Raw genomic sequence first — 22,864 nt, 5'->3', positions numbered from 1 at the left:
TTCATGATATAGGATTTGAGAATCTAAAAGAAGATATTAGGAATAATGTCAATTTCTAAAATTGCACATAAATTGCAAAATCTACTTTCAAAAGATAGAACTTTAAAAAGTGGGGGTTACGCACAACATTTTTAATTATTGACCCAGATACTGATTTTTTACACAAAATTTTTGGTAAATTAATTTCGACTTTTTAAAAGTATCGGTGCTCTGTTTGGAGAGGTATGTCAACTAAATTAATGAATTACAACATTTGAATTAGTTCCAAGTCTCAACCACTTGTATCATAAATTACATAACTTAAATACAAGTAAATTGACGATCGATATATATAACATAAACAGAAACTGAAAAATCATGCAAAGTAAGAACTTTTTGATTAAATAATCCTTCCGCCACAAATTTAGTCCCTGCCAAACCCTTTCAAAAATTTACTTGATTTAAAAAATTTCAACTGAATGTACATTTGCATGTACAATATTTTTGGATCAATGGGATTAGTATTGAACCAGTACATGTATACATGCACAGTTATATAGCGTCTCCTGCGCATTTGCATTCAATAGCTATGACGTCACAGTCTACTGCACTGTGACCAATCTCTAGCTAGGTGATCCGAGTGGCACTATGAGCATTGTACGATATGCGGTGAAGTACGAAGCACGAGCTTCGAGGACTTACGTACTATAGGACGAATTTATTGATCAAAAACTAGTTTGAGTTTAGGTTCATGGTTTGAAAATAGTTTTCATGAAGTTCGAAACCAGTTTCTTAGGTTAATGGTTTGGTACTCAATGGAAAGTTTTGCTTGGAAAAAAACCCTTACTAAAACATCAACCATAGCACTGAAGTAACTAAATGTATTTGATTTATTCTTACGATCAGAAGAAGACATTTTTTCAACTTATCTTCATTGCAGAGTGTAAATATGATCATGCTCAGTTCTACCAATATTCATTAGAAAGGCGACAAAGGATAGAGGCTAGCTAGTGTCACAAATGTTGAGGCAATATCACCCTTGTATTGGCCTATAGAATAGATGATTTCCGTGACAGATTTAGAATGAACAGACACCACTGAGTCCCTAGAACTTGACAAAGTTAGCTCCATATATGGTGATCAAGATGGTTGTATGAAAACCACAGTTGAAAAACAATTGTTGATTTATGTCAGATATGTTTCTACACGGCTAACGCTACAAACAATTCATGTCTATTTGGAGTGTGTGGGGCGACAGTTTTCAGTCTTGTGAAACGCATTTTGTCTGTTATAAGTTGTAATTTCCACCGCAAGGTTGACGATCAGTAAATTGCTTAACACGATCAAACTATTCGAGACAAGTGCCGCACCCCAGTATCAAAGCTCCAGCAGAAGCCATGTTGGACAGAGTTAAAACAGCCGAAACCGCACCCAGAGTACGTGGTTTCAAGTTTTCCAGAAACTAGTTTCAGTTTAAGACCGATAAATTAAAAATCTGATTTTGGTTTGACACTGGTTCAAAACTGGTTTTGAAAATAAATGGAAAGTTTCAAAAACCGAGTTGAAACCTAAAGTGGTTTCTCTGCAATAAATTAAGACGCCCTATATAAGGGCTAGTGCTCAAAAGCTGGGGTGCTTACAGTGGGAATAGGGGCAATTTAAAAATAAAATTGGTATTGGATCGTGTCCGATGCTGTGTGTTGGGACGATTATTGTAATGTACACCTCAGGCACTTGGGGCATGGATCATATCATTCCACACACACACACACACACACACACACACACGATAACGTGATTTTTACTAATACGTGACAAAGATGAAAAATAAGTTTTTGGATGATCTGTAACGCATATTTACAGTAACATAAGTAGAGAAAATAAGTATATCCCAGATTAGAAAAAATAAGGTTTGATTGTATACAAATCAGACTTGGCACCCCCCCCTCCACACACAAACGGTTGGGCTGAATTATCAATTTGTTAAAAAAAAAATCCTCAACCGAAAGGAGGAAACAGAACAACCTTGAGGGAATTCGAGATTAAATTGTTTTCAAAATCCAAGACCATGCTTTTCTTCCAAGGGATTAAGATAAATAAACTAAACTAAAAGGTTGAAAGATGGTGCTGTACAGTGAAGATCGCACAAAAGCATTCAAAAGGAAGGCTACAATAAATATATATGAAAATCCTTTAACCCTCTCTTTCATTCATTTAGCTTTGCTCAAGTTTGTCTTATCCTATCCAAGTTTTATACATGTAGGTCAAGATGGGATAATTCATGAACAATGTGTGCCAAAAATATTCATGAAAATACATGCGGAATGATATTCTTGATTACATGCATTTCAAATTTATACATTTTTCATGTGCTATTTGCCCTTACCTAAAACTTAAACAGGAAAGAAATTTTCCAAATCTGTGGTTTAAATTTTTTAGACTTTACAAATTAAAAAATGTTTGATTTGTGTAAATGTATACCGCGATATTTCTTTATTATAATTTGACTTCATTTTTTGGGATCTGTTGAATTAATTAATGACCATTTCTCCTTACAAATATTCAAGTTTATTTGAATCTACATGGTAAACGACAAATTATATAATGCGTAAGAGTCTCAAAACACAGTGAAACATCTATCAAATCCGTAGGAAACAATATCAACTTGTGGCCCGGGGACATATATATTTTGTGGCAAGTTTTCACTTATTTTCTACTTTTTGTTTTAAATCGACTGCTACTCGTTTGTTGGGCCTGTCTGTACGAGTTTTCCGCATGCAGGAGGAATTTGGCTCTTGGAGTACTATTCGTGCATATTTTTAACTTGACGGTAGACTATATAACAGTTTAGTTGGATGATATTTGTCACTTTAACCTTTCCATATTTAGCTATGATTTACAATTCGCTGCTAGTGGCGTTAACCTCGTTCGAGTGAATCGATGCAAGGTTAAATTATTGTATTGTACACTCATGGGTACCGTTATGTACAAGGATAAAAAAAAAAGTAGACCATTTTACAACTCCAAACACAATCACAATCAATGAATTTAAATACAGTGAATATATACGAAATGAAATGTATTAACATATGAAACATCTAGCTATCTGTATACGTAAGCAAATTTGATGTAGTCTGCTCATCTGTCGTAAAATGTGAAAGCAACACGCTGAAGTACAAGAATACAACGACATTTATTTGCCTGAGGGCTATATATTCAAGTCATAAATTACACTCGGGGCCGCTTTTACTGGATTTAGTAAAGGACGAATATAGGACAAAGTTATTTTCATTCACTCTTTCCTGAATTAAAAAAAAAAAAAGAAGAATATACAGAGACCCTGCCATTGGATTACATATGAAAATGTTTTGTATTCAATTCTACCCCAATATGGATATTTAGTCTGACCTAAAATCAACCGGTCAAATTCTATAATAAATCGACAGTTTAGCTGTCGGCACTGTCCGTCTAAATGTCCTCTAGCAAGGTTGTCTCATTAACACGGTTTCTCCGACAGACAATTCTCCCCGGAGACTGTTAAAATGATGGAATTACTTCTTTTACCAAAAAGTAAAACACTATAGAGCTGTACAGTGTGACAAGTCATTATAGATCAAGGTATCACAGCATTTCTTTAAAAAAAACAACCAACTATACCCTCTTTCTCTGTTTTGATGTAGAATACCTTTCTTATAGTATATAGTTTCTTTCTTTCTTATTAAATCGTCAAATGGTTCATATTCTTGGGATATTGGACCGTATTAGAAATGGATGGACAAAATAAATACTTTTTCCCTAAATGTCGAGAGGTTGTCGAGTGGAATTATTTTTTTCTTGATATCCATAATTATGCGTAAATATACAATTAGTGATGCAAACGTACGACGCCTTTGAAATGAACTTCACTATCAGTGCATACCAATGTTTTTCATAATGTAATTCGGTGCGTTTTCATTATCATTGAGGTTAAACTTTGTCTTTCAATCCAGAAATTGTGTACATGTGTGATCTATCGAGTTAAAAGAAGTGTTTTCATTCTTAGTATATTAATTGTCACTGTTAATCAAACTTGTCTTACAGTGGGAGATAAGACGGCGCGGGGCAGTCATTGTATACGTAAGATCGTTGATTATATCCTGTGTGGCGAGTTGAGTAATTACATGTAGACTCGTGTGGTCTTTGTATATAATCCAATTTGAGTTATTTTATTTAATGGAGCTGGATTAAATTGTCCTCTAAAATATGTTGAGAAAATTTTTTAAATTTACATTTTTGGGGGAATGAATCCAAATAATACATATGTGTATATATATAGAACACTTGCATACTAATCAGCTGGTCACAACTGTTGTGATAAAACCCATTCCCCTACTGTCACTTTACCGTATCCTTGTTATACCGTTTAAATCTTGATTCATGAAGTAGAAACACTGCCCAGTGGTGGGTCCACGATTGGATATTATTGATTAGAAATTATCTTATCTTTGGTTGTCTCATTGTAGAGTACACAACGGTATAAAGTACTGCTCCCGAGTTTTTTAATCTTAACTCGTATGGTGAAGTCAGTCAGTAATATTACACTCTTGAAACAGGTGTACCTCTTTAAAATCAATAAACGGCATTTCAGGGAGAGAAACGTATACAGTACTGCTATGTACCTTGATTTTAGTGGCGAATTTAGAAGGGGCTACGGGAATTGATACCCCCACTCCACCCCACCCCCTTTGGTTGATAAGGTTTCACATAAAAATAATTTTCTAACATACTGGGGTCTGCACCACCCACAACTTTTGATGGAAAGGTATAATCTTGGATCGTAACCTCTCCTTTGAAAATTGTTTGGATTTAGATAATATAGGTTTGAATTTGCATTCGAATTGTGCATGGGTAATTAAACCTAATCAGTATCTAGTATAGAGTACCACGGGAATTTAAAAAAAATCCATAATATGATATATAGCAATCTGAGATCAAAGGTTTAATTACACAATGCCACATAAAGTCCTCTTAACACGGTGAATACCCGAGTTGGGGTGCCCTGCTACTTATATTTGATATTTTAGCGATATATTAGTCGAGTAGTTTCGTAAGTATACATTAGGTATACCACACTGGGTTAACCAAAACAGATGTTCTTGATAAATCAATAATTGTTTCATTTCATTTTTTAAATGTCATAATTATGATTTTATGTTAAACCAGAGACATACATGTATATATATGGATTGATGTATAAATAAAATTGTGTTTTGTTTTTGGTAAAGTGAGCCAAGAACATCTTTGAATGTCTAATCACAGGCGCTTTGTTGCTGTTACGAAATTTCACTGTCTAAGTGTACTACTTACTGCCATTGACAGCTGTCATAGTGTACTGCCGACTGCATGCTTACTAAACGCGCATGTTCGACTGAACCAATGGCACCGAGTAAAGGTGCTTTCGCTGCTAGAGTTATCAAGGTTCGAATCAAGATCGTCATTCATTTCTAAGGACACACTGCGTTTCTCAATAATATATAATTTTTCACGACATTTCACGTACAACTCACTTGCATTCTATCTAGTCTCTATAAAAAAACGTAGGGTATATTACCATGCAGGTCTGTTTTAGAGTTAGCATATTTAGATAGTTCCTGGTTGTTAATAGCAAGTAAAATATGTCAGCTCATAATTACAGTGAGTTGACTGTTGCAAAGGAGAGAAAAATCTTTAGAACAACTCAGAATCGAACCAGGGACCATTGTATTGCTAGTGGTGATCCGACTACTGAGCTACCCAGGCTGATGTTCGAAGTATGGTTTACATGTTTTATTGAACATAGATGCTAACGGCAAACTAACAATTCAGCTTGTGACAAATGGGATGACGTCACCTTCTCCATTGTTTGCTTCCCATATCTATGTAGCAATGTTCCATCACCACCTACACGTGGTGTTTATGTCGTCCAATTAATTCGATACGCGAGAGCTTGTTCTGCGTATGGTCAGTCTTTATACTGACAAAGCTGATGTTGCAGGGGTTTCGGCGATCTCGTTAGAGTCGTCATTTCGCAAAAGTTTTGGTTGTTATAACAATCTAATATAATCCACCAATACAAACTGTCATTTGGGTAAAATGCTGTCTGAGATATTTCATATCAATTGAATCCCGTGGGGATTCGGGTTAGAATATAGGTCCTCAATATTCCTTGCTTTTCGGGAGAGGCAACTAAATAGGGCGATCCTACGGATGAGACCGCAAAAACCGAGGTCCCGTGTCACAGCAGGTGTGGCACGATAAAGATCCCTACCTGCTCAAAGACCGTAAGCACCGAACATAGGCCTAAATTTTGCAGTCCTTCACCGTCAATGTTGACGTCTCCATATGAGTGAAATATTCTCGAGAGGGACGTTAAACAATATACAATCATTATTACTACGGATTACTCCGTTTACCCGATGGAAATATAGGGCTCATGGCGTGTGTGACCGACCGACAGGGTATCGTAACTCCTCCTAGGCACCTGATCCCACCACTGGTATATCCAAATATTTGTCAACTCTTTATGCCCGACGATCTTTCAAAAGAATATTTACTTTGTATTTTGTAAGTTTAAAATCTTCTCATGTCTTTATATTCTAATAGTTGTTAAAACAAGAAAATTGTTTAAAAGCATATATATATATATATATATATATATATATATATATATATATATATACCTGGCATTTGTGCAACATGCATATCAAATATCTTTAATGTTAAATGATTTACTAAATGATTTACTTACTTACTTATCCTCTTCATCCCCGGTGGGACATAAGGCACCAACAAGCTTCCATATGCTTGTTGACGTTTCTGTAACTTGGTTGATTTTTCTAGGGTGGGGTAGTTAACCCAACGCCTAACCTCCTCTCTGGTGGACCGGGTTTTCTTTTTGGGGTTTCCTTCCCGTAGATGATTGCATTGATTGTGCTAACGGGTTGCATCTACCCGGATTTTCTGTCTGGGTTTCTTTCCCATAGCCTTTGGTTAACCAAACCTTTCTACAAGGCAGTAGAACTATTTAACCCATAGCTGGGGACTAGGTTTGCAGGCACCAGGGCATATCCACACACCGGTGGGCCATGCATGCATACCGTGCATTTAGGGGCCTAGCTAGTCTCCTCCAAGACCCTGTGGTCCAGCTTTGATGTCATGCCCCAAACCCATCTGCTACCTCGGGGAGGATCCCATATCTGGGCCACATAGGTCTTACTGTGGAGTGGCTATACCTGGCAGGTAAGACTGATGGATTTTGCTTACTTTTCACAGCAAGCTGCTAGCCAGGGGTGGAGCTGGAAGCGAAAGTGGCAAGCACAGACACAAACAGACACACACACTGTACGCATCACACAGTCATTTAGCAAATGATTTGAAATGGAATATAATTAGTATACTCTGATCCATTATTTTTATTTAGTATCCAAAGGGCACACCTCTCCTCCCTTCTTCGGGATATGTTATTATGGTATCTAAATCCCTAAGCAAGTAGATGTGACACGACCACTTCACTTCCCATCCCAGCAAAATCTCTTTTACCCCCCCCCCCCTCTCCCATCTCTACCCCGAGTTAACCCCTTGGACTTTCAAGTAGAACAGGGTAAAAGGGGTTGGGAAGGATCGGAAAGAGAAGAAAGGAAATGGATGGAGAAAATTAAGACTGAGAAGGGAGTCAGAAAATAGGAAAAGAGAGCCTGGGGGGGTGACACGGGGGTTCATCCCACAGGCGCTTGTTTCATAAACTTTGCAAGCTATACTATATATTATATAGTATAACTGAAACATGTGCCTGTGGTCCACCCCAATGTTGGCCTATACCTACACATCACACATTGTGATAACACGACTAGTATATGTACGCCTTAATACATGTCCTAAAGTCACGTGATTTGAATTTATTTCGAAATATTTCGACATTCGTAAAGATTGCACGATTTCTCAATTCCTTCAAATAATTGCTTTGATATTATTTCGATTAACAAATATCAAGAATTGAATTGCTGATTGTTTTACACGATATTTTGTCGAAAACCGTGTGTGACGTCACGACATACCAGTATTTCATTGGCTGTCTGCAGCGTCAGAGTTCCTTTCAGTGACCGCCTGGACTGAGATGGCGTCGACCAAGGTGAAATCGCAACAACAGGTGAGAATATTGTTTTTATAGTGAAAAGGAAAATGTGTTATTTATTTTTCTTCAATTTTACAATCGTGTATCATGTTATCACAGAGTTAATAAGTTACATGAGGTATATCTTTTCGAGTTATTCTTCCAAAACTGCGCTAAAGGTGATAGCCACTGTGGGTACGCTTACCGTCGGTTGTTCTTCTGTCATGACCAGCATATATATCGGAAATAAATTTTCATTTGCAATTGATTGTGGAAAGCTATGGTCAATTCATATGTAACAAATATATTTAACTAGGTTGATGTTCAATATACTGTGTTTCCTGTTTATTTTGGAAAATTACTGTCAGGGTGTGCTTATGAATATTCATAAAGCTCGCTTGTTAAAAGTATATTTTGATGCAAAATGTGCATATCAACTGCTTGTTTTAATTTGGTGGGTCGTAATTCAATAAAGTTTGGTTACTCGGTATTAATATGTTCGTGAAGTGTGGTAATTTGCACTCTATTGTCTCATTTCCTGCACGTGAAAAAAGGAAAGGTCACTACGATTTAGAGGTCATTTCACCACTGAAGTTTACGCTTCAGCAAACACAAGACAGGCTGTCAGCTGATGATATATATAGTCTTTTATATAGCATATGTACAAGAATGCAATCACTGTTACATTGAATAAGTTATGTAATGGCTTGCCAAGTGTGAATGCAAATATTTTATGCAAATTAATTCAAGACAGTAGGCTTGTGTTAAGTCTAGATGTTAGAAATTGAATTCCCTATAGTATATTTGCAAGTGAAGAATTAGCATTGAATTCCCAATAATATACGTGCAAGTGACAAATTAGCAGTCTTAAAAAAAGTTAGCATGCCAAAAGAATTGTGTTAAATTAACTGACAAGTCTTGTCTGAATATCGTATTTTTTAATAATTAGACAAATTCAGGTTACAACTCATGATGAAGTTGTTTCAAGGAATCAGTGAAGGTATATGTCTACTGTGAAAACACTTATTTTATCTTGGAACATGAAATTATGTAATATTGCCCATTATCTTCAAGCACAGGGTACACCTCCCTGACCATGTAAATGTTAAGTAAACACCTTTAGGGTAATTGTGTCACATTATGTAACTAGCACTACAAATTTACCATCCATCAGACCAACCACTGCTTTTTGCTGACTATGTGGGGAAAGTAACCTCCGAGATAAAGAATTATTTCAAACTATCAATCATCAATCATTATTAATTAGATGCTGCACAAATATTAGTGTTGCCGTTATATTAATATATATATATATTTTTTAAATTCATGTTTAAAATCATATCAGGCTTCAGATGTCCAGGCTAACTTTTTTTCCAAATGGCAAAAAGGAGTTTGCTTTGTGTTTCTATTAGTTTGGAGTACATGTATATAATGAAAATAGACCAGATGCTTAGAAACACGAATGTGTGTAATGATGTATTTATGTATTGGAAACCCTTCAAGGACTGATGGATACATGTTTCACAATCTAAGCAGAGTTCTTGAAACTGGTCAAAAATCTATCCAGCAACTGCCCTGTAAAGTTTCATAAATTTGCTGGACTAATTTTTTTTACCTGACTTCTAACATTGGATTTTTCTATTTTTAAATTTCTAAAACAAATTTTTCACAGAAAATGTCATTCCGTCCTCTGTATAGAAGTTGTCAGAAACACTCAATTTTATGATATGTCATGTCCATTTCTGCAGTTTCTAATTCCAGATTTATTGAATTGTCCACAAATTTCTACATAAGGTTGCACAACAGTAATTACCTCAAAGTTCTTGTCAAACTATGGATGATCAAAGATAATCCTGGAAATTCTTGTTCAGATTCAGGCAGTTTCATGTGAGACAAGCTGATATTTTTCTTGAGATAAATAACTTTTTTGCTTGATATAAAATGTTTAGGAAGAATTGTTTTACAAGTTTCAAATAGACATTTTCCCAAAGTTTGTTTTGAAATAGAGTGTATTTAAGGTTGTATAATTTTAGTAAGAATATAGTACAGCAGAATTTAATACTAGAGTACATGCAACTTTTGGAAGTAATTTATAACATTCAAACAGAAGTACAATAACATGGAAGACCAAAAGAATTCCATCTGGAATGATAAAATTCTTTGGGTATATATTAGTGAAGATGTCGGAACAAAATTTAATCAGGATAGTAGGGCTGCGAGTTGCATCAAAAACTTTGGTGCACTGAGATTCGATTCGATGCACCGATTACAAATTCCGGATTTCGATTCGGTTTAGATTTTACATACACCAAAATAACAAATATGGCGTCCGAGTGATATGCAAAACGTGGATTTTTATGCAACAGAGATTTAAATCACTACTGTGTTGAGATTTAGCATTTTAACCACTCAGATACCAACAGAATATGGTCCGTAAGATCATTGAAGTTTATCTTTACATGACATATAGCATTTCTGTCAGTGTAGGGGTGAAATCATCGTCGAATACTCACGGGTGATCTCGTTTTTTACTCATCACCCGTGGGCAAACTCTCAGAAATATCATCGTAAAATATGATAATTTATTGATTATAAACAACCAATCAGAAAGTTGGAACTCTTCAATTTTGAAAATATGTTTATTAGTTAGCTATTTATGCTAAATATTTTGAAGCCCATTAAAACGTGCAAATTTTGTTTTAAAACGATTGAAGACAAGTCGTACAGGTCACTTACATCAAATACCAGTCAAAAATTATAATGGAGTACCTTTCTCAAACTACGAAATGCGTCGGTGAGTGGATTTATTTGCAATCGGTGTGTTAAATACGGGAAAAGTTTTTGTCATTGCAGAATATACATATGTAACATAAACTTTGATTCATTGATTTGCCATTAATATAACAAATTCTAATAGACTGCCAATGTTTTCTTTTTTCTATCAAAGTTATAAAATGTCGTTATAAATAGAGATGTTTACAAATCACCACATATAGTTATCCAACTTGAATAGAATTAAATCAAGTATGCTACTCATTAAAATTGATAATTTTTGTGCTGTCATTAGATATATTGGACCTAATATGAACCGAATCGAAACCAAGCCTAATCGAGCTAACCCTGAATCGTCCCAGCCCTACAGGATAGGCATGTTCAAATAAAATTTTGATATGAAAGTCAAGATTTAAACATAGCAGTATGGAAAAGGAGTTATTAAACTAGGCAAAAGGAGAACATCAGAAAAATCAGATATGCAGGGAAAGCTGAGGTTCAAAGTCGTAGCTGGATATGCAGCAGGGATTTCAGCAAGGTTCTTTTAAAGGGCACCTTGCCTCAAAAGCTGTGTAATAGTTTTATTTATTTTTTTAAATCCTCTTTATATATTCTAATATCAGTCTTCACGAAAACATTTAAAACTTGCTGGCCAGTCGGACCAATTAACTGTCTGAATTTACTGGCCCACACTGAAATTTACTGGCCCCCTAAATTTTCATATGTTTATCACATATATTATGGAATGCATTGTAAAAGTGTACAATTAAATAACCGAAACTATGGTTATTACTCGTATTCATCAGGGTTCGAAATTAACTCATGTCTGTAAGTCCGAGACTAGTAAAAAACGTGTTGGACTAGTGAATTCTCTATAGCACTAGTCCATACGGACTAGTGAAAATCCGGAAATCAATCTTGAATATGGTAAAGATTTTTAGCAAGATTTGTCCGAGTCTCTTAGATGTTTGAACTTATGGTCGATTAATTACCTGCATGGTTAAGTGTTTGTGTGACTATGACATCCTGAGCTTCCAAACACATGGAGTGCATTCGAGACCGCCATTCTTCGAACGTGCACAAATTGTCAAATTCCTGCCAATTCCGAACGCCGAGTACACATCACAAGAACGTATTCTAGGTGCAAGAATTGCAGGTAGTGTGGTCTGAGAACATGCATGTTTGTGCGCACATGTTCTCGTCATTCGCGACTCTAACACAGTAGTTCATAACACTATAGCTCATGACTTGTCAATCGAGTGAATTTTATTGACTTTATTGATAAAATTTCAAACTCCTGTGGCTCTAAGATCTGAGCACCAAAACAACAGGAATGTTGATCTCGAGCGCACTTATGGATGTTTATAATAGGATTAACTCGGAGGTTAATATTGTATGCTTCTGAAGATCTTGAATGCGAAATAAAATATGGTGGTCTCTTTCTTCTGTACGTGTCAGAAATTAAATTGATTGCAACTGTGATGTGTTTGGTTTCATTAAATACTGTTGAATAAAATGAAGATCATCTAATATGATGTACTGGACGGACTAGTGAAATGCTTTGCGGACTAGTGAACATCAACAGTGACTAGTCCGTACGGACTAGTGCTTGAAAAAGTTAATTTCGAACCCTGTTCATATCCACCCGAAGACATCCTTTCTGTCGATACCAGAAAAACAACACCGTAAACAGTATTTTCTCTTTCTCTTCGCCAGCAAACAACAAGACTAAAAATTCACGTATTTTTCACAAACATGAAAACAGCCCGAACGCACCTTAGGAAGTAGCCTTCTCTGAGATAATTAATTCTATAAACTATAGAAATTGCATAAAATCAGAGATAACTGCAATTGACTAAGTTCATTTTAATTGGACAATGCCATAAACCAACAATTACCGGTGTGCGGTGCGATACTGAACATGGCCATTTTTGTTGTTTCAACAAGTTGTTCGTTTAATATTCACGTGATCAACGTACAAGTTATCTTGACAATTACAAGTATAGTATAGTTATCGTTTTTTACGAAATAAACAAACCACGATGTCCAAACACTTACTTTATGTGTTATTTTTTTTATTTATTTTTATTTTGATGGAAAATTTAAGCAAATAAGACGTTTAGAATATCTAAATCCAACATTATATTTAACGTGACTTACAAAAAGTCTACAAGCCCATCGGACTTCCTGATTTTTAATTTTCACTGACCCGACCGTAAAATTCACTGGCCTCGGTCTTCGGACCACTGAGTTTTTGTGAAGACTGTAATATACATATAATCATGAACTTATATGTATATTAGTGGAAATTGTTGGATTTTTATGCCCCACAACTAAAGTTTTGCATAGGCTGTGTTTGTTCTGTCTGTTTTCACATACTGGTTTTTCTTCTTGAACCTGAAGTGAATACGTAGTGCAAGTAATTGTGCACGTTTGGTTATGGTACTTCCCAATGTATGATTTTAATGTTTCTTTATTTGCAGAACCCGCGGGCTGACAGCTACCGCTATGCTGTCACTCCAGGAGGAGAGGACCCCAAGAAGGGGAAGAAGAAGAAGTCCAAGAAAGAAAATCTTGATGAACTCAAACAAGAAATTGAAATGGATGAACATAAAATCCCTATTGAAGAATTATATGTTAGGCTAGGCACTGACCCTACAATGGTATGATTTTCTTCAGTAAATTTAGAATAGCATTGCTTAAAGTTATAGATAGAGACTTCTGACCAAAGACATCAAATCAGATTTGCTAGACAATTTTGATAGTTACTTTATATTATTACAGCTGACACAAATTTTTCTAAGCAGAAGTGTTGAGAGAGAGAGATGCCCCCATCGTAGAAGGAGGGGCATATTGCTTTGCACATCTTGGTCGTCTCCCACATTTTGTGCAATGAATAATTCACACATCAAGCTTTTAATTTTTTTATCTTGATTACAGGGATTAACAGAGCAGAGAGCCAAAGAAATCCTGGAGAGAGATGGCCCCAATGCTCTGACTCCTCCTCCTACCACTCCTGAATGGGTCAAGTTCTGCAAACTCTTATTTGGAGGATTCTCATTACTTCTGTGGATAGGTGCCATTCTCTGTTTTATAGCTTATTCTATTCAGGCTAGTGCCTATGATGATCCACCAGGTGATAATGTAAGTAACCAAGTGAATCATGTACTTTTGGAAGCTCAATTCATTGAAAGAAATTTAAAGTAATGGATACATTCTTATGTTAATTACACTACTCTCCATTTTATTGATAATATTTACACAGTAAATTTGGATGATTTTTGTTGAATGGTATCGAGCTTCTTCAAACTTTGAAATTAAATTCCACTCATTTTCTGTCATTATCTTGAAGAAAGTGTTTTTGTTTTGTTTTTTCCCCCCAAAAAATGTTGACATTCATATGATAAATTATTACCTGTCACATTCATCTTCTATGTAATAACACAGATCTTTTGATTTCAGTTGTACTTGGGCATAGTGTTGACGGCCGTCGTGTTAGTTACTGGCATTTTCTCATATTACCAAGAAGCGAAAAGTTCAAAAATTATGGAAAGCTTCAAAAGTATGGTTCCCCAGGTGCGTACATTTACTTTTTTTAAAAAGAGATAACTGAATACTAGTACTTTACCTGTTTCAGTTTTCAGACTAAAAAATAGGAAACCCAGCATTTAGAATTTCGTTTGATAAGACTAATGATTTAACCCTTCAACACAGTAGATTGGTGTAGTGATTTCTGATACAGGTTGAAAGTTACTTGGAAATACTTAATTGAAAGTATTTTCTGGGCAAAATCTTTTGTAATGTATTCTGGGTAGATTGACATACTGGATAACATCCATTATAAAATATTCTTGAATTACTTGGTGAGGATTGTGTAGAAAGTAAGAATTATAGATAAATTTCAAAGAAAGCGAAAAAGAAAGCAAGGTGGTGTTTGACAGAGAAGAGTCCATCCTTTATATGATGAGAATTTTGATAGTATTGGGGATTTCAGCATTATAGACGTTCCTAGACAGCAAAGAGAGGAATTACATAGACAATTTTAAAAATTAGTTTGAGGACGCAGTCTCAGATTTAACCCAGTATTCCATAACATTTTTTATTTATTTTTGTGGACTTATTTTTCAATAAATTCTGACATGTACATAATTATATTTGAGCAGCTTTATCATATGTATTATTGATGCATATTGTTCTATTTTTTCACTGATTTTTATATGTAACAATTTTTCAGTTTGCTGTTGTAACCAGAAATGGAAAAGTTTTAAATGTTAAGGCTGAAGAAATAGTTGTGGGAGATGTCCTTGATGTCAAGTTTGGAGACAGAGTGCCAGCTGATGTCCGTGTTATTACTGCCCATGGTTTCAAGGTATAATAGAAATTAAAAGTTAAAGAACAGGCATTGACACAATTTTGGTTTTAAAAAAATCAACACGGGACTCGACTATAAGGCACGTCCAGCCAACTCTTAATAGTTAAACCTTGGTTTAGTCTTCCAAACAAAGATACCGAGAAATAGAGAAGTACATGTGATATAAAAAAGGTCAAGTTTAGTACAATTTTAAGCTACTGGTCCAACTGATCTAGTTCTTTTTAAAGTTAGTGTTGAGTCCTGTTAGATATTTGATTTAATATGAAATTATTTGTCACATGTTAAACATGGCAAAAACCCAAATTTCGAACACTGCAGCATGGCAATATAGAAACTTCAGATCTATAACTCTCTTTGAAAAATATTTGGACAGACCAGAGAGCAACAGATCCACCCCTACAAAAGCCTTTGATTTACTGCACAGAAAATTAAAGTCCATGTCCTTTTAAAGTGTAAACAATAAAAATTTGAGGGCAATTGATTTTGGTAATTAGATTGGCCAAAGCTTTTTAAATACAAAAATGAAGGTGAATAGGATTAAAGCTACAGATTTTGAATATGTATGTTACAGGTAGATAACTCCTCCCTGACTGGAGAATCAGAACCCCAGACTAGAACTCCCGATTTCACAAATGATAACCCATTGGAAACAAGAAATATTGCATTCTTCTCAACTAATGCCGTAGAAGGTACTTTTCGAATTGTTAAACCAACAATCTCTTCAAAAGATTTGATTTTTAATTATGGAAAATGTAGCAGGGACTCACCACATATTGTTATTTAGGTACATGCAGGGGTGTTGTGATCCGCTGTGGTGACATGACTGTCATGGGTCGTATTGCTAACTTGGCATCTGGATTGGAAGTTGGAGAAACCCCCATTGCCAAGGAAATTGCCCATTTCATCCACATTGTAACAGGTGTCGCTGTGTTTTTGGGTGTTTCATTCTTCATCATTGCTTTCATTCTGGAATACTTTTGGTTGGATGCTGTCATCTTTTTAATTGGTATCATTGTTGCCAATGTACCAGAGGGTCTTTTGGCTACTGTCACAGTAAGTACTTGAATGGATTTTCTTTTATAAATTGAATATTGTCAGTTACCTTCAAATCTGGTTGTAACCTAGTTCCTTCTTACTGTAACAGAATGGTGATCTTTGTTTAGGTTTGTTTGACACTTACTGCTAAAAGAATGGCAAAGAAAAACTGTTTGGTCAAGAATTTAGAAGCTGTAGAAACTCTTGGATCCACCTCTACCATTTGTTCTGATAAGACTGGAACTCTGACACAGAACAGAATGACTGTCGCTCATATGTGGTTTGATGGCAAAATTGTGGAGGCTGATACTAGTGATGACCAGACCAGTAAGTTGTTTTTCTGCGGATGATTTTCCTCTGCAATAATTTTTTTTTACGCTAGAGTTTTGTGACCACAGTACATTAGAATTTAAAATGTGTGTCATAATTGATATCAGAAATAATGTATGAATTTTACATGTCAGATGCAGCCTACAGCAGCACAGATGAGACTTGGATGGCTCTTGCCCGCATTTCTATGTTGTGTAACCGTGCTGAATTCATTGCGAACCAAGAACACTTGCCAGTCTTGAAGAGGTTAAACTTTTTGCATGTGAAATTTATTTGGAAATTGCCCTGCTTTGCATTTGTTGTCATTTGATCTATGTCTTCCATAATTCACAGAGAATGTAATGGTGATGCATCAGAGTCTGCCCTTCTGAAGTGTGTTGAGCTGTCCATTGGAAAAGTGACGGAGTATAGAAACAGAAATAAGAAGATCTGTGAAATTCCATTCAACTCAACCAACAAATACCAGGCAAGATGTTTGCAATACTGATTGTTCAGATAATTATTTTCTTATAGATTGCCACATAATATAAACAAAAACCTTTGTCTCTGAAGTTGTGGTTTCTTTTCATATAGGTATCTGTTCATGACACTGAGAATCCTAATGATCCCAGAAGTCTGCTTGTGATGAAGGGAGCCCCTGAAAGAATCTTGGAAAGATGTTCTACTATTCTGATGCATGGAAAAGATGTACCAATGGACGATAACTTCAGGGAAGCATTCAATAATGCTTACATGGAATTGGGAGGTCTTGGTGAACGTGTGTTAGGTATGTTCACATTTAACTGATGTTTAAATACATCTTCAGTATTTGTTCGTTTAAAGTTTGGTTTTTAGCTAACCACGACAAATGCATCACCATTACATTGCAACACTTTCAGAGGATGGCTATGTTTCTTTAACCCAGGGGGATTGGGCTTTGATATTGCACATAGATTTCTCATGCCCAGGTCTTTTATTTGGTATCAAGACTATTGAACTTGGACTCTACCTACTTTGACCTCCACTACCAATGGAGATAGGATAAGTAGAGTTATACTTCCCGAAGACCTATGTTGTCTTCTTACAACTCTTGTTAATATAATAGCCCTAGCTATCAATTTGAATGATGTTACTTGACAGGATTCTGTGACTTCTTCCTGCCCTCTGATCAGTACCCACCAGGATACCCATATGATTCTGATGATGCCAACTTCCCCTTGACTGGACTCCGATTTGTCGGCCTTATGTCTATGATTGATCCTCCAAGAGCAGCTGTCCCTGATGCTGTTGGAAAATGCAGGAGTGCTGGAATTAAGGTTTAAATTAATTTGATCAATGATTTGAAAATACTTTTTTTTTTTTTTTTAAAAAGATTCGTATGTGTGCCAAATCCGCATTCCCCAGTATTTTGATTGATTTGTTTTTCCAGGTTATCATGGTTACTGGTGATCACCCAATCACTGCCAAAGCCATTGCTAAAGGTGTCGGAATCATCTCCGAAGGAAGCAAAACTATTGAGGATCTTGCAGCTGAACGTGGTGTCCCAGTTGAGGAAATTCAGGACACTAGGTATTCTGTACAAATTTTGTATGCAGTCTTCATTCTTTTAACATGTTTCTCATACATGTAGATGATGAGAATGTAAATGAGATTATGAAAGGTTACTTTGGAAAGAAATTATGGTGATCATAACACAAGAGTGTTTAGACTACAACTACTCTACTCGTGTCTTGTAGTGGTGCCAAGGCTGCTGTCATTCATGGTAGTGACTTGAGAGACATGACTCCTGCCCAGATTGATGAAGTTCTGAAGAACCATTCTGAAATTGTGTTTGCCCGTACCTCACCCCAGCAGAAACTGATCATTGTAGAAGGTTGCCAGCGTCAAGGGGCCATTGTGGCTGTAACTGGTGATGGTGTCAATGATTCTCCTGCTCTGAAAAAAGCCGACATTGGTATGCTAAACAATTGGCGTTAACATTTACAGTAGTTTCTTGCTGATGTAGTAGATTTTGATGACATAGAGATTTAAACAGAACAAAAGTAGGTAAATGTAGAGGAACATTGTCAGAAAATATGATAATCGTGTCCATTTCGTTTTCTACAAAAAATTGACGAGTGGTTGATGTCTATTGAATTCAGGTGTTGCTATGGGTATTGCTGGATCTGATGTGAGTAAGCAGGCTGCTGACATGATCTTGTTGGACGACAACTTTGCCTCCATCGTCACAGGAGTAGAAGAAGGTATGATTTGTTTGCATCTAGTCACCAAAAGGCTCTAGTATGTTTAGTTAAGATGCTGGCCTGTTTACCTGATAGTAGAGAATTGTTCACAGTCAAAACAAACATATTTCATTGAGTTTAAAAATTTAATGAAGTGATGACAGTAGTGTTTGATGATATTCACATGCAAAGCATGATTGAAGCTTTTCGACTGGTGATAAGTTTGAATGTGTAAATGCTCCTCAAGGAACAAGATATACCATACCTTTTTATGTCCCACCGTAAAGCCGCTGGAACATGGTATAGTATTACCTATTTCCATCAGTCCATCATGTGTCAGTTTCTGTTCATTATCTCTGCTACATATACGCATAGTCAACTGAAATTTGGTATATAGATGCATGAGAATATCCAGATCCAGTTCTTATTTAATTGTGATTGAATAATTATTGGCAGAGTTGTGCCTCATGGGCTTTCAAATTTCAAACAATTCAGAGGTTCTGTTTACTATCTTAGTCACACATGAACATTCTGAATTAAAATTTGAGATATAGATACATGTACTGCAGAAAAAATATGCAGGTCAAGTTCATATTTGGTTCCAGTGAAATAACTTTTCGAAGAGTTGAGTCACTTAGATGCTGAAAAATTAACAATTCACAATTTCATACAGATATTTTGAATTAAAATTTGAGATAAAGATATATCATGAGTATACACAAGTCAAGTATTTACATGTATATGGTTCTAGTCGGCAAATAACTTTTGGCAGAATTATGGCCCTTGGGCAAAGAAAGTTTTAAAAGATTTTATGGTTTCAATGGACATTTTGAATTGAAACTGTTGCCAGCAGAGGTGTTTGTGTCATTATCATATCTAGTCATTTTTTTCTTTTTTGTAGGGCGTTTGATCTTTGACAACTTGAAGAAATCAATTGCCTACACCTTAACCTCCAACATTCCCGAGATCTCCCCCTTCTTGTTCTTCATTCTTTTGGACATCCCTCTACCACTTGGAACCATCACCATTTTGTGTATTGACTTGGGAACTGACATGGTACCAGCTATTTCCATGGCTTATGAAGGTGCTGAAAGTGACATCATGAAGAGACAGCCCCGTGATCCATTCAAGGATAAACTTGTCAATGAAAGGTGCTTGTCATTGCAAAATGTTAAATTCACCAATACATTAGACAATTTTTCAAGTTATTAATAACTGAATAGTTTCATGCCTCAACATTTTCTGTAAGTGAAGGTGGTAAATTTCAGGTTGATCTCCATGGCCTATGGACAAATTGGTATGATTCAGGCTTCCTCAGGATTCTTCGTTTACTTTGTTATTCTGGGTGAAAATGGCTTCTGGATGACTCGTCTTCTGGGATTGAGAGAACAGTGGGACTCCCAAGCAGTCAATGATTTACAAGACTCCTATGGACAAGAATGGGTAGGTCCTTAAAATACTTTGATATGGCAATAGAAATGTTAAAGTCTTATATTGCATGCATGAATTTTACCAGAGAATTTGATTGTGACACTTAAGTGTAGTTGGTTTTAAAGATGCTGAATCTTTTCTTTCCAGACCTACAGCCAGAGAAAGATTTTGGAGTACACTTGCCACACTGCTTTCTTTGTGTCTATTGTGGTCGTACAGTGGGCTGATTTAATCATTTGTAAGACTAGAAGATTGTCACTCTTCCACCAGGGAATGAAGTGAGTATATATAACTTTGTTCCTACAAGTGTGCCATACATTATTATTTTGTCAAACATGTACATATTTGAATTATGTAATTCCTAGAAGAAACATTGACTTAACATGTATATTTTATTGCCCAATTTTAGGAACCACCACATGACCTTTGGTCTGTTCTTTGAGACTTTTCTTGCTGCTTTCTTGACCTACTGCCCAGGATTGGAACAGGGTCTTCGTATGCAGAATCTCAGGTATGGTATTACTCAGCTTATACCAAATTAATGCTGAATTTAATTGTTAAATTTACCTTGCTGTAATCAAAAGTACACTAATGTATCAAATTCAAACAACAACACAGCAGATGTGGAAAGTTTTGTAGAGCAGCTAATCTGGATGGTTGTTTTTCTTTTACAGATGGACATGGTGGTTTCCCGCTTTCCCATTCAGTATAGCAATCTTCATCTATGATGAAAGCCGAAAATACGTTCTTAGACGCAATCCAGGTGGTTTTGTGGAACGGGAAACATACTATTAATGCAAGGCATTTAATATGTGCAAGTGCAGACTATTTCAATAGAGATATTTGTGTTTGTAGAGAATGAGAAAAGATTTACTTGAAGTCTTTTAACCAACATTTATGAGAATTTATTAAAGAGACGGACCACATAAATATACCATCACATATACACACATATTGGCATTGTTTATAAACATTGGGTATCCCGATCCTACATGACTCTGTTTCTTAAATACTTTCATAAATGTTGGTGTATGTGGTTGTTGTTAACATGAACTTTTTGTACATTAAGCAAATGGGTTTTTATATTGCTAACTGTTTTAATTGTTAAAATGTCATTCTTTAAGATCACGGTATTGTACACTGAGGCTGAGAGAAAGTACACAAGTATTTTATCACTGTAGTTAGTACTAATCATAATTCATGTACAAAAAGGATACTTAAATGTTTTACACAAGTTTTTTTTTTTTAATTTTTTCATGCATAAATTTTTTTTTTAATTTTATATGCGAGTGTTTTTAAAACCAAAAATTGTGATCTTATATTCGAAGTCTGTTCATTTCTTCATGTACCAAAAAACGCAGTTTTCTGATTCTTGTCAAATGGCACAAAGATGTAACATCCTCTCCTTTCATCTGGAACATCATGCAAAAGTATCTTTCAGTGTACAGATCTGAAAGAATTGGTCCTTGTAAATAATATTGCACATACCGTAACCAGGAAAAATTTAAACATTGTTGAAATTTTTAAAATGATGGGGAATAGTAATATATTTTATTGATTAATTTAAAAAAAAAATTTAAACTCTCTGTAATGAAATGTATTTTACTATTTCAATGTAAACTATAAAAATTATTCAAAGAATGAAATTATTGGTGTTTGTATATGAAGTATATAATCTGAATATGATACTGTATATTTTGAAATATTACCAAATAATGGTTTATTGTAAGTGTTGAGGAATTGAGAGAACATTCCAGATTTTGCGTACAAAATATGTAGACTACACTTCAAAATCACATGTACAAAATGCAATATTGTAGGTAGAGATACTATAATCTATATAATTAGAGTTAGGAAATTCAATTAAATTTTAGAATAGATTTTCTTGTTTCAGATTTCCATTAATTCCAATTCATAGTACTTTGAATCTCGGCAAAAAAAAAATGTGCAACAGTAATTGCCTAGTATTTCCCACTTGTTCGCTTTGTTTGTCCTTTCATATACAGAATAGTGATGTAAAAGTCAGGGGTTCCATTATTATGGGTAGCTATTTAATTTTATTTGGAACTTCTATTCTTTTGTCACAGATGTAGCTTACCATCAACAGCTTGTAGGGGTATTGCTAGAAAGCCTCGAACAGTGGTACTCTTCATAGCTATTGTGGTATAGTCTGACAAAGAAATATTTTAGCTTTCTCTAAATTGTGTATCTTACTGCATGTGTTTAGCACAAACCTTGTTTACTGGTTCATATAGAACATTTTTGTCCATTCAGGTGGAGTTTTGTCTTTCATTTTTATAGAACATGAATTTCACCTGTCAATTGTTTGTAGAAGAATAACACAATTTTCAATAAACCTTTTAGGGACTTGTCAAATGGTTTCTCTTTGTGTTTATTTTATGTGTGATTGCATACTTGGATTTACCTTGCATTACACAATGCTCAAACATTTCGAGCTTCGATAAAAACTGTGGAACATTACTGCAAGTATAATTACCGTCGTACTAGTTCATGTACATTGCAGGAAATGCAAGGTATATGTACAAGGACACCACACACTTGTGAAACATGGTTTAAGCTGAACCCAAGGCTGGGGTAAGCTTTGAGGATAAAAAG

The 22,864-nt window shown here is 35.4% G+C and overlaps 1 protein-coding gene across 1 annotated transcript; it reads left to right on the top strand.

The window, feature by feature from the left end:
* Positions 1 to 8,035: 8,035 nt before the first annotated feature.
* On the top strand, positions 8,036 to 22,626 carry LOC125682556 (sodium/potassium-transporting ATPase subunit alpha-like). Its single transcript, XM_048923200.2, has 20 exons — positions 8,036 to 8,143; positions 13,363 to 13,542; positions 13,820 to 14,023; positions 14,342 to 14,455; positions 15,114 to 15,248; positions 15,823 to 15,940; positions 16,036 to 16,304; positions 16,415 to 16,613; positions 16,751 to 16,862; positions 16,950 to 17,082; positions 17,190 to 17,382; positions 17,736 to 17,911; positions 18,025 to 18,164; positions 18,332 to 18,549; positions 18,737 to 18,838; positions 19,719 to 19,968; positions 20,086 to 20,260; positions 20,396 to 20,526; positions 20,658 to 20,759; positions 20,923 to 22,626. The coding sequence occupies exons 1-20, from the start codon at positions 8,111 to 8,113 to the stop codon at positions 21,041 to 21,043; spliced, it is 3,105 nt and encodes a 1,034-aa protein (XP_048779157.1). The 5' UTR covers positions 8,036 to 8,110; the 3' UTR covers positions 21,044 to 22,626.
* The last annotated feature ends 238 nt before the right edge of the window (positions 22,627 to 22,864 follow it).

This window comes from Ostrea edulis, chromosome 2 (genome assembly GCF_947568905.1).
Source record: "Ostrea edulis chromosome 2, xbOstEdul1.1, whole genome shotgun sequence".
NCBI classification, from domain to species: Eukaryota; Metazoa; Mollusca; class Bivalvia; order Ostreida; family Ostreidae; genus Ostrea; species Ostrea edulis.
Note: the sequence above shows the minus strand (reverse complement) of the source record. Positions and strands in the feature narration are given on the sequence as shown.

Bases quoted from the DNA above. Each gene is read 5' to 3' on its own strand.
- LOC125682556 (XM_048923200.2), top strand. From the start codon at position 8,111: ATGGCGTCGACCAAGGTGAAATCGCAACAACAG. The intron at 17,912-18,024 runs GTTTAAATTAAT...TTGTTTTTCCAG, and splicing joins GCAGGAGTGCTGGAATTAAG to GTTATCATGGTTACTGGTGA. The intron at 19,969-20,085 runs GTGCTTGTCATT...GGTAAATTTCAG, and splicing joins GATAAACTTGTCAATGAAAG to GTTGATCTCCATGGCCTATG.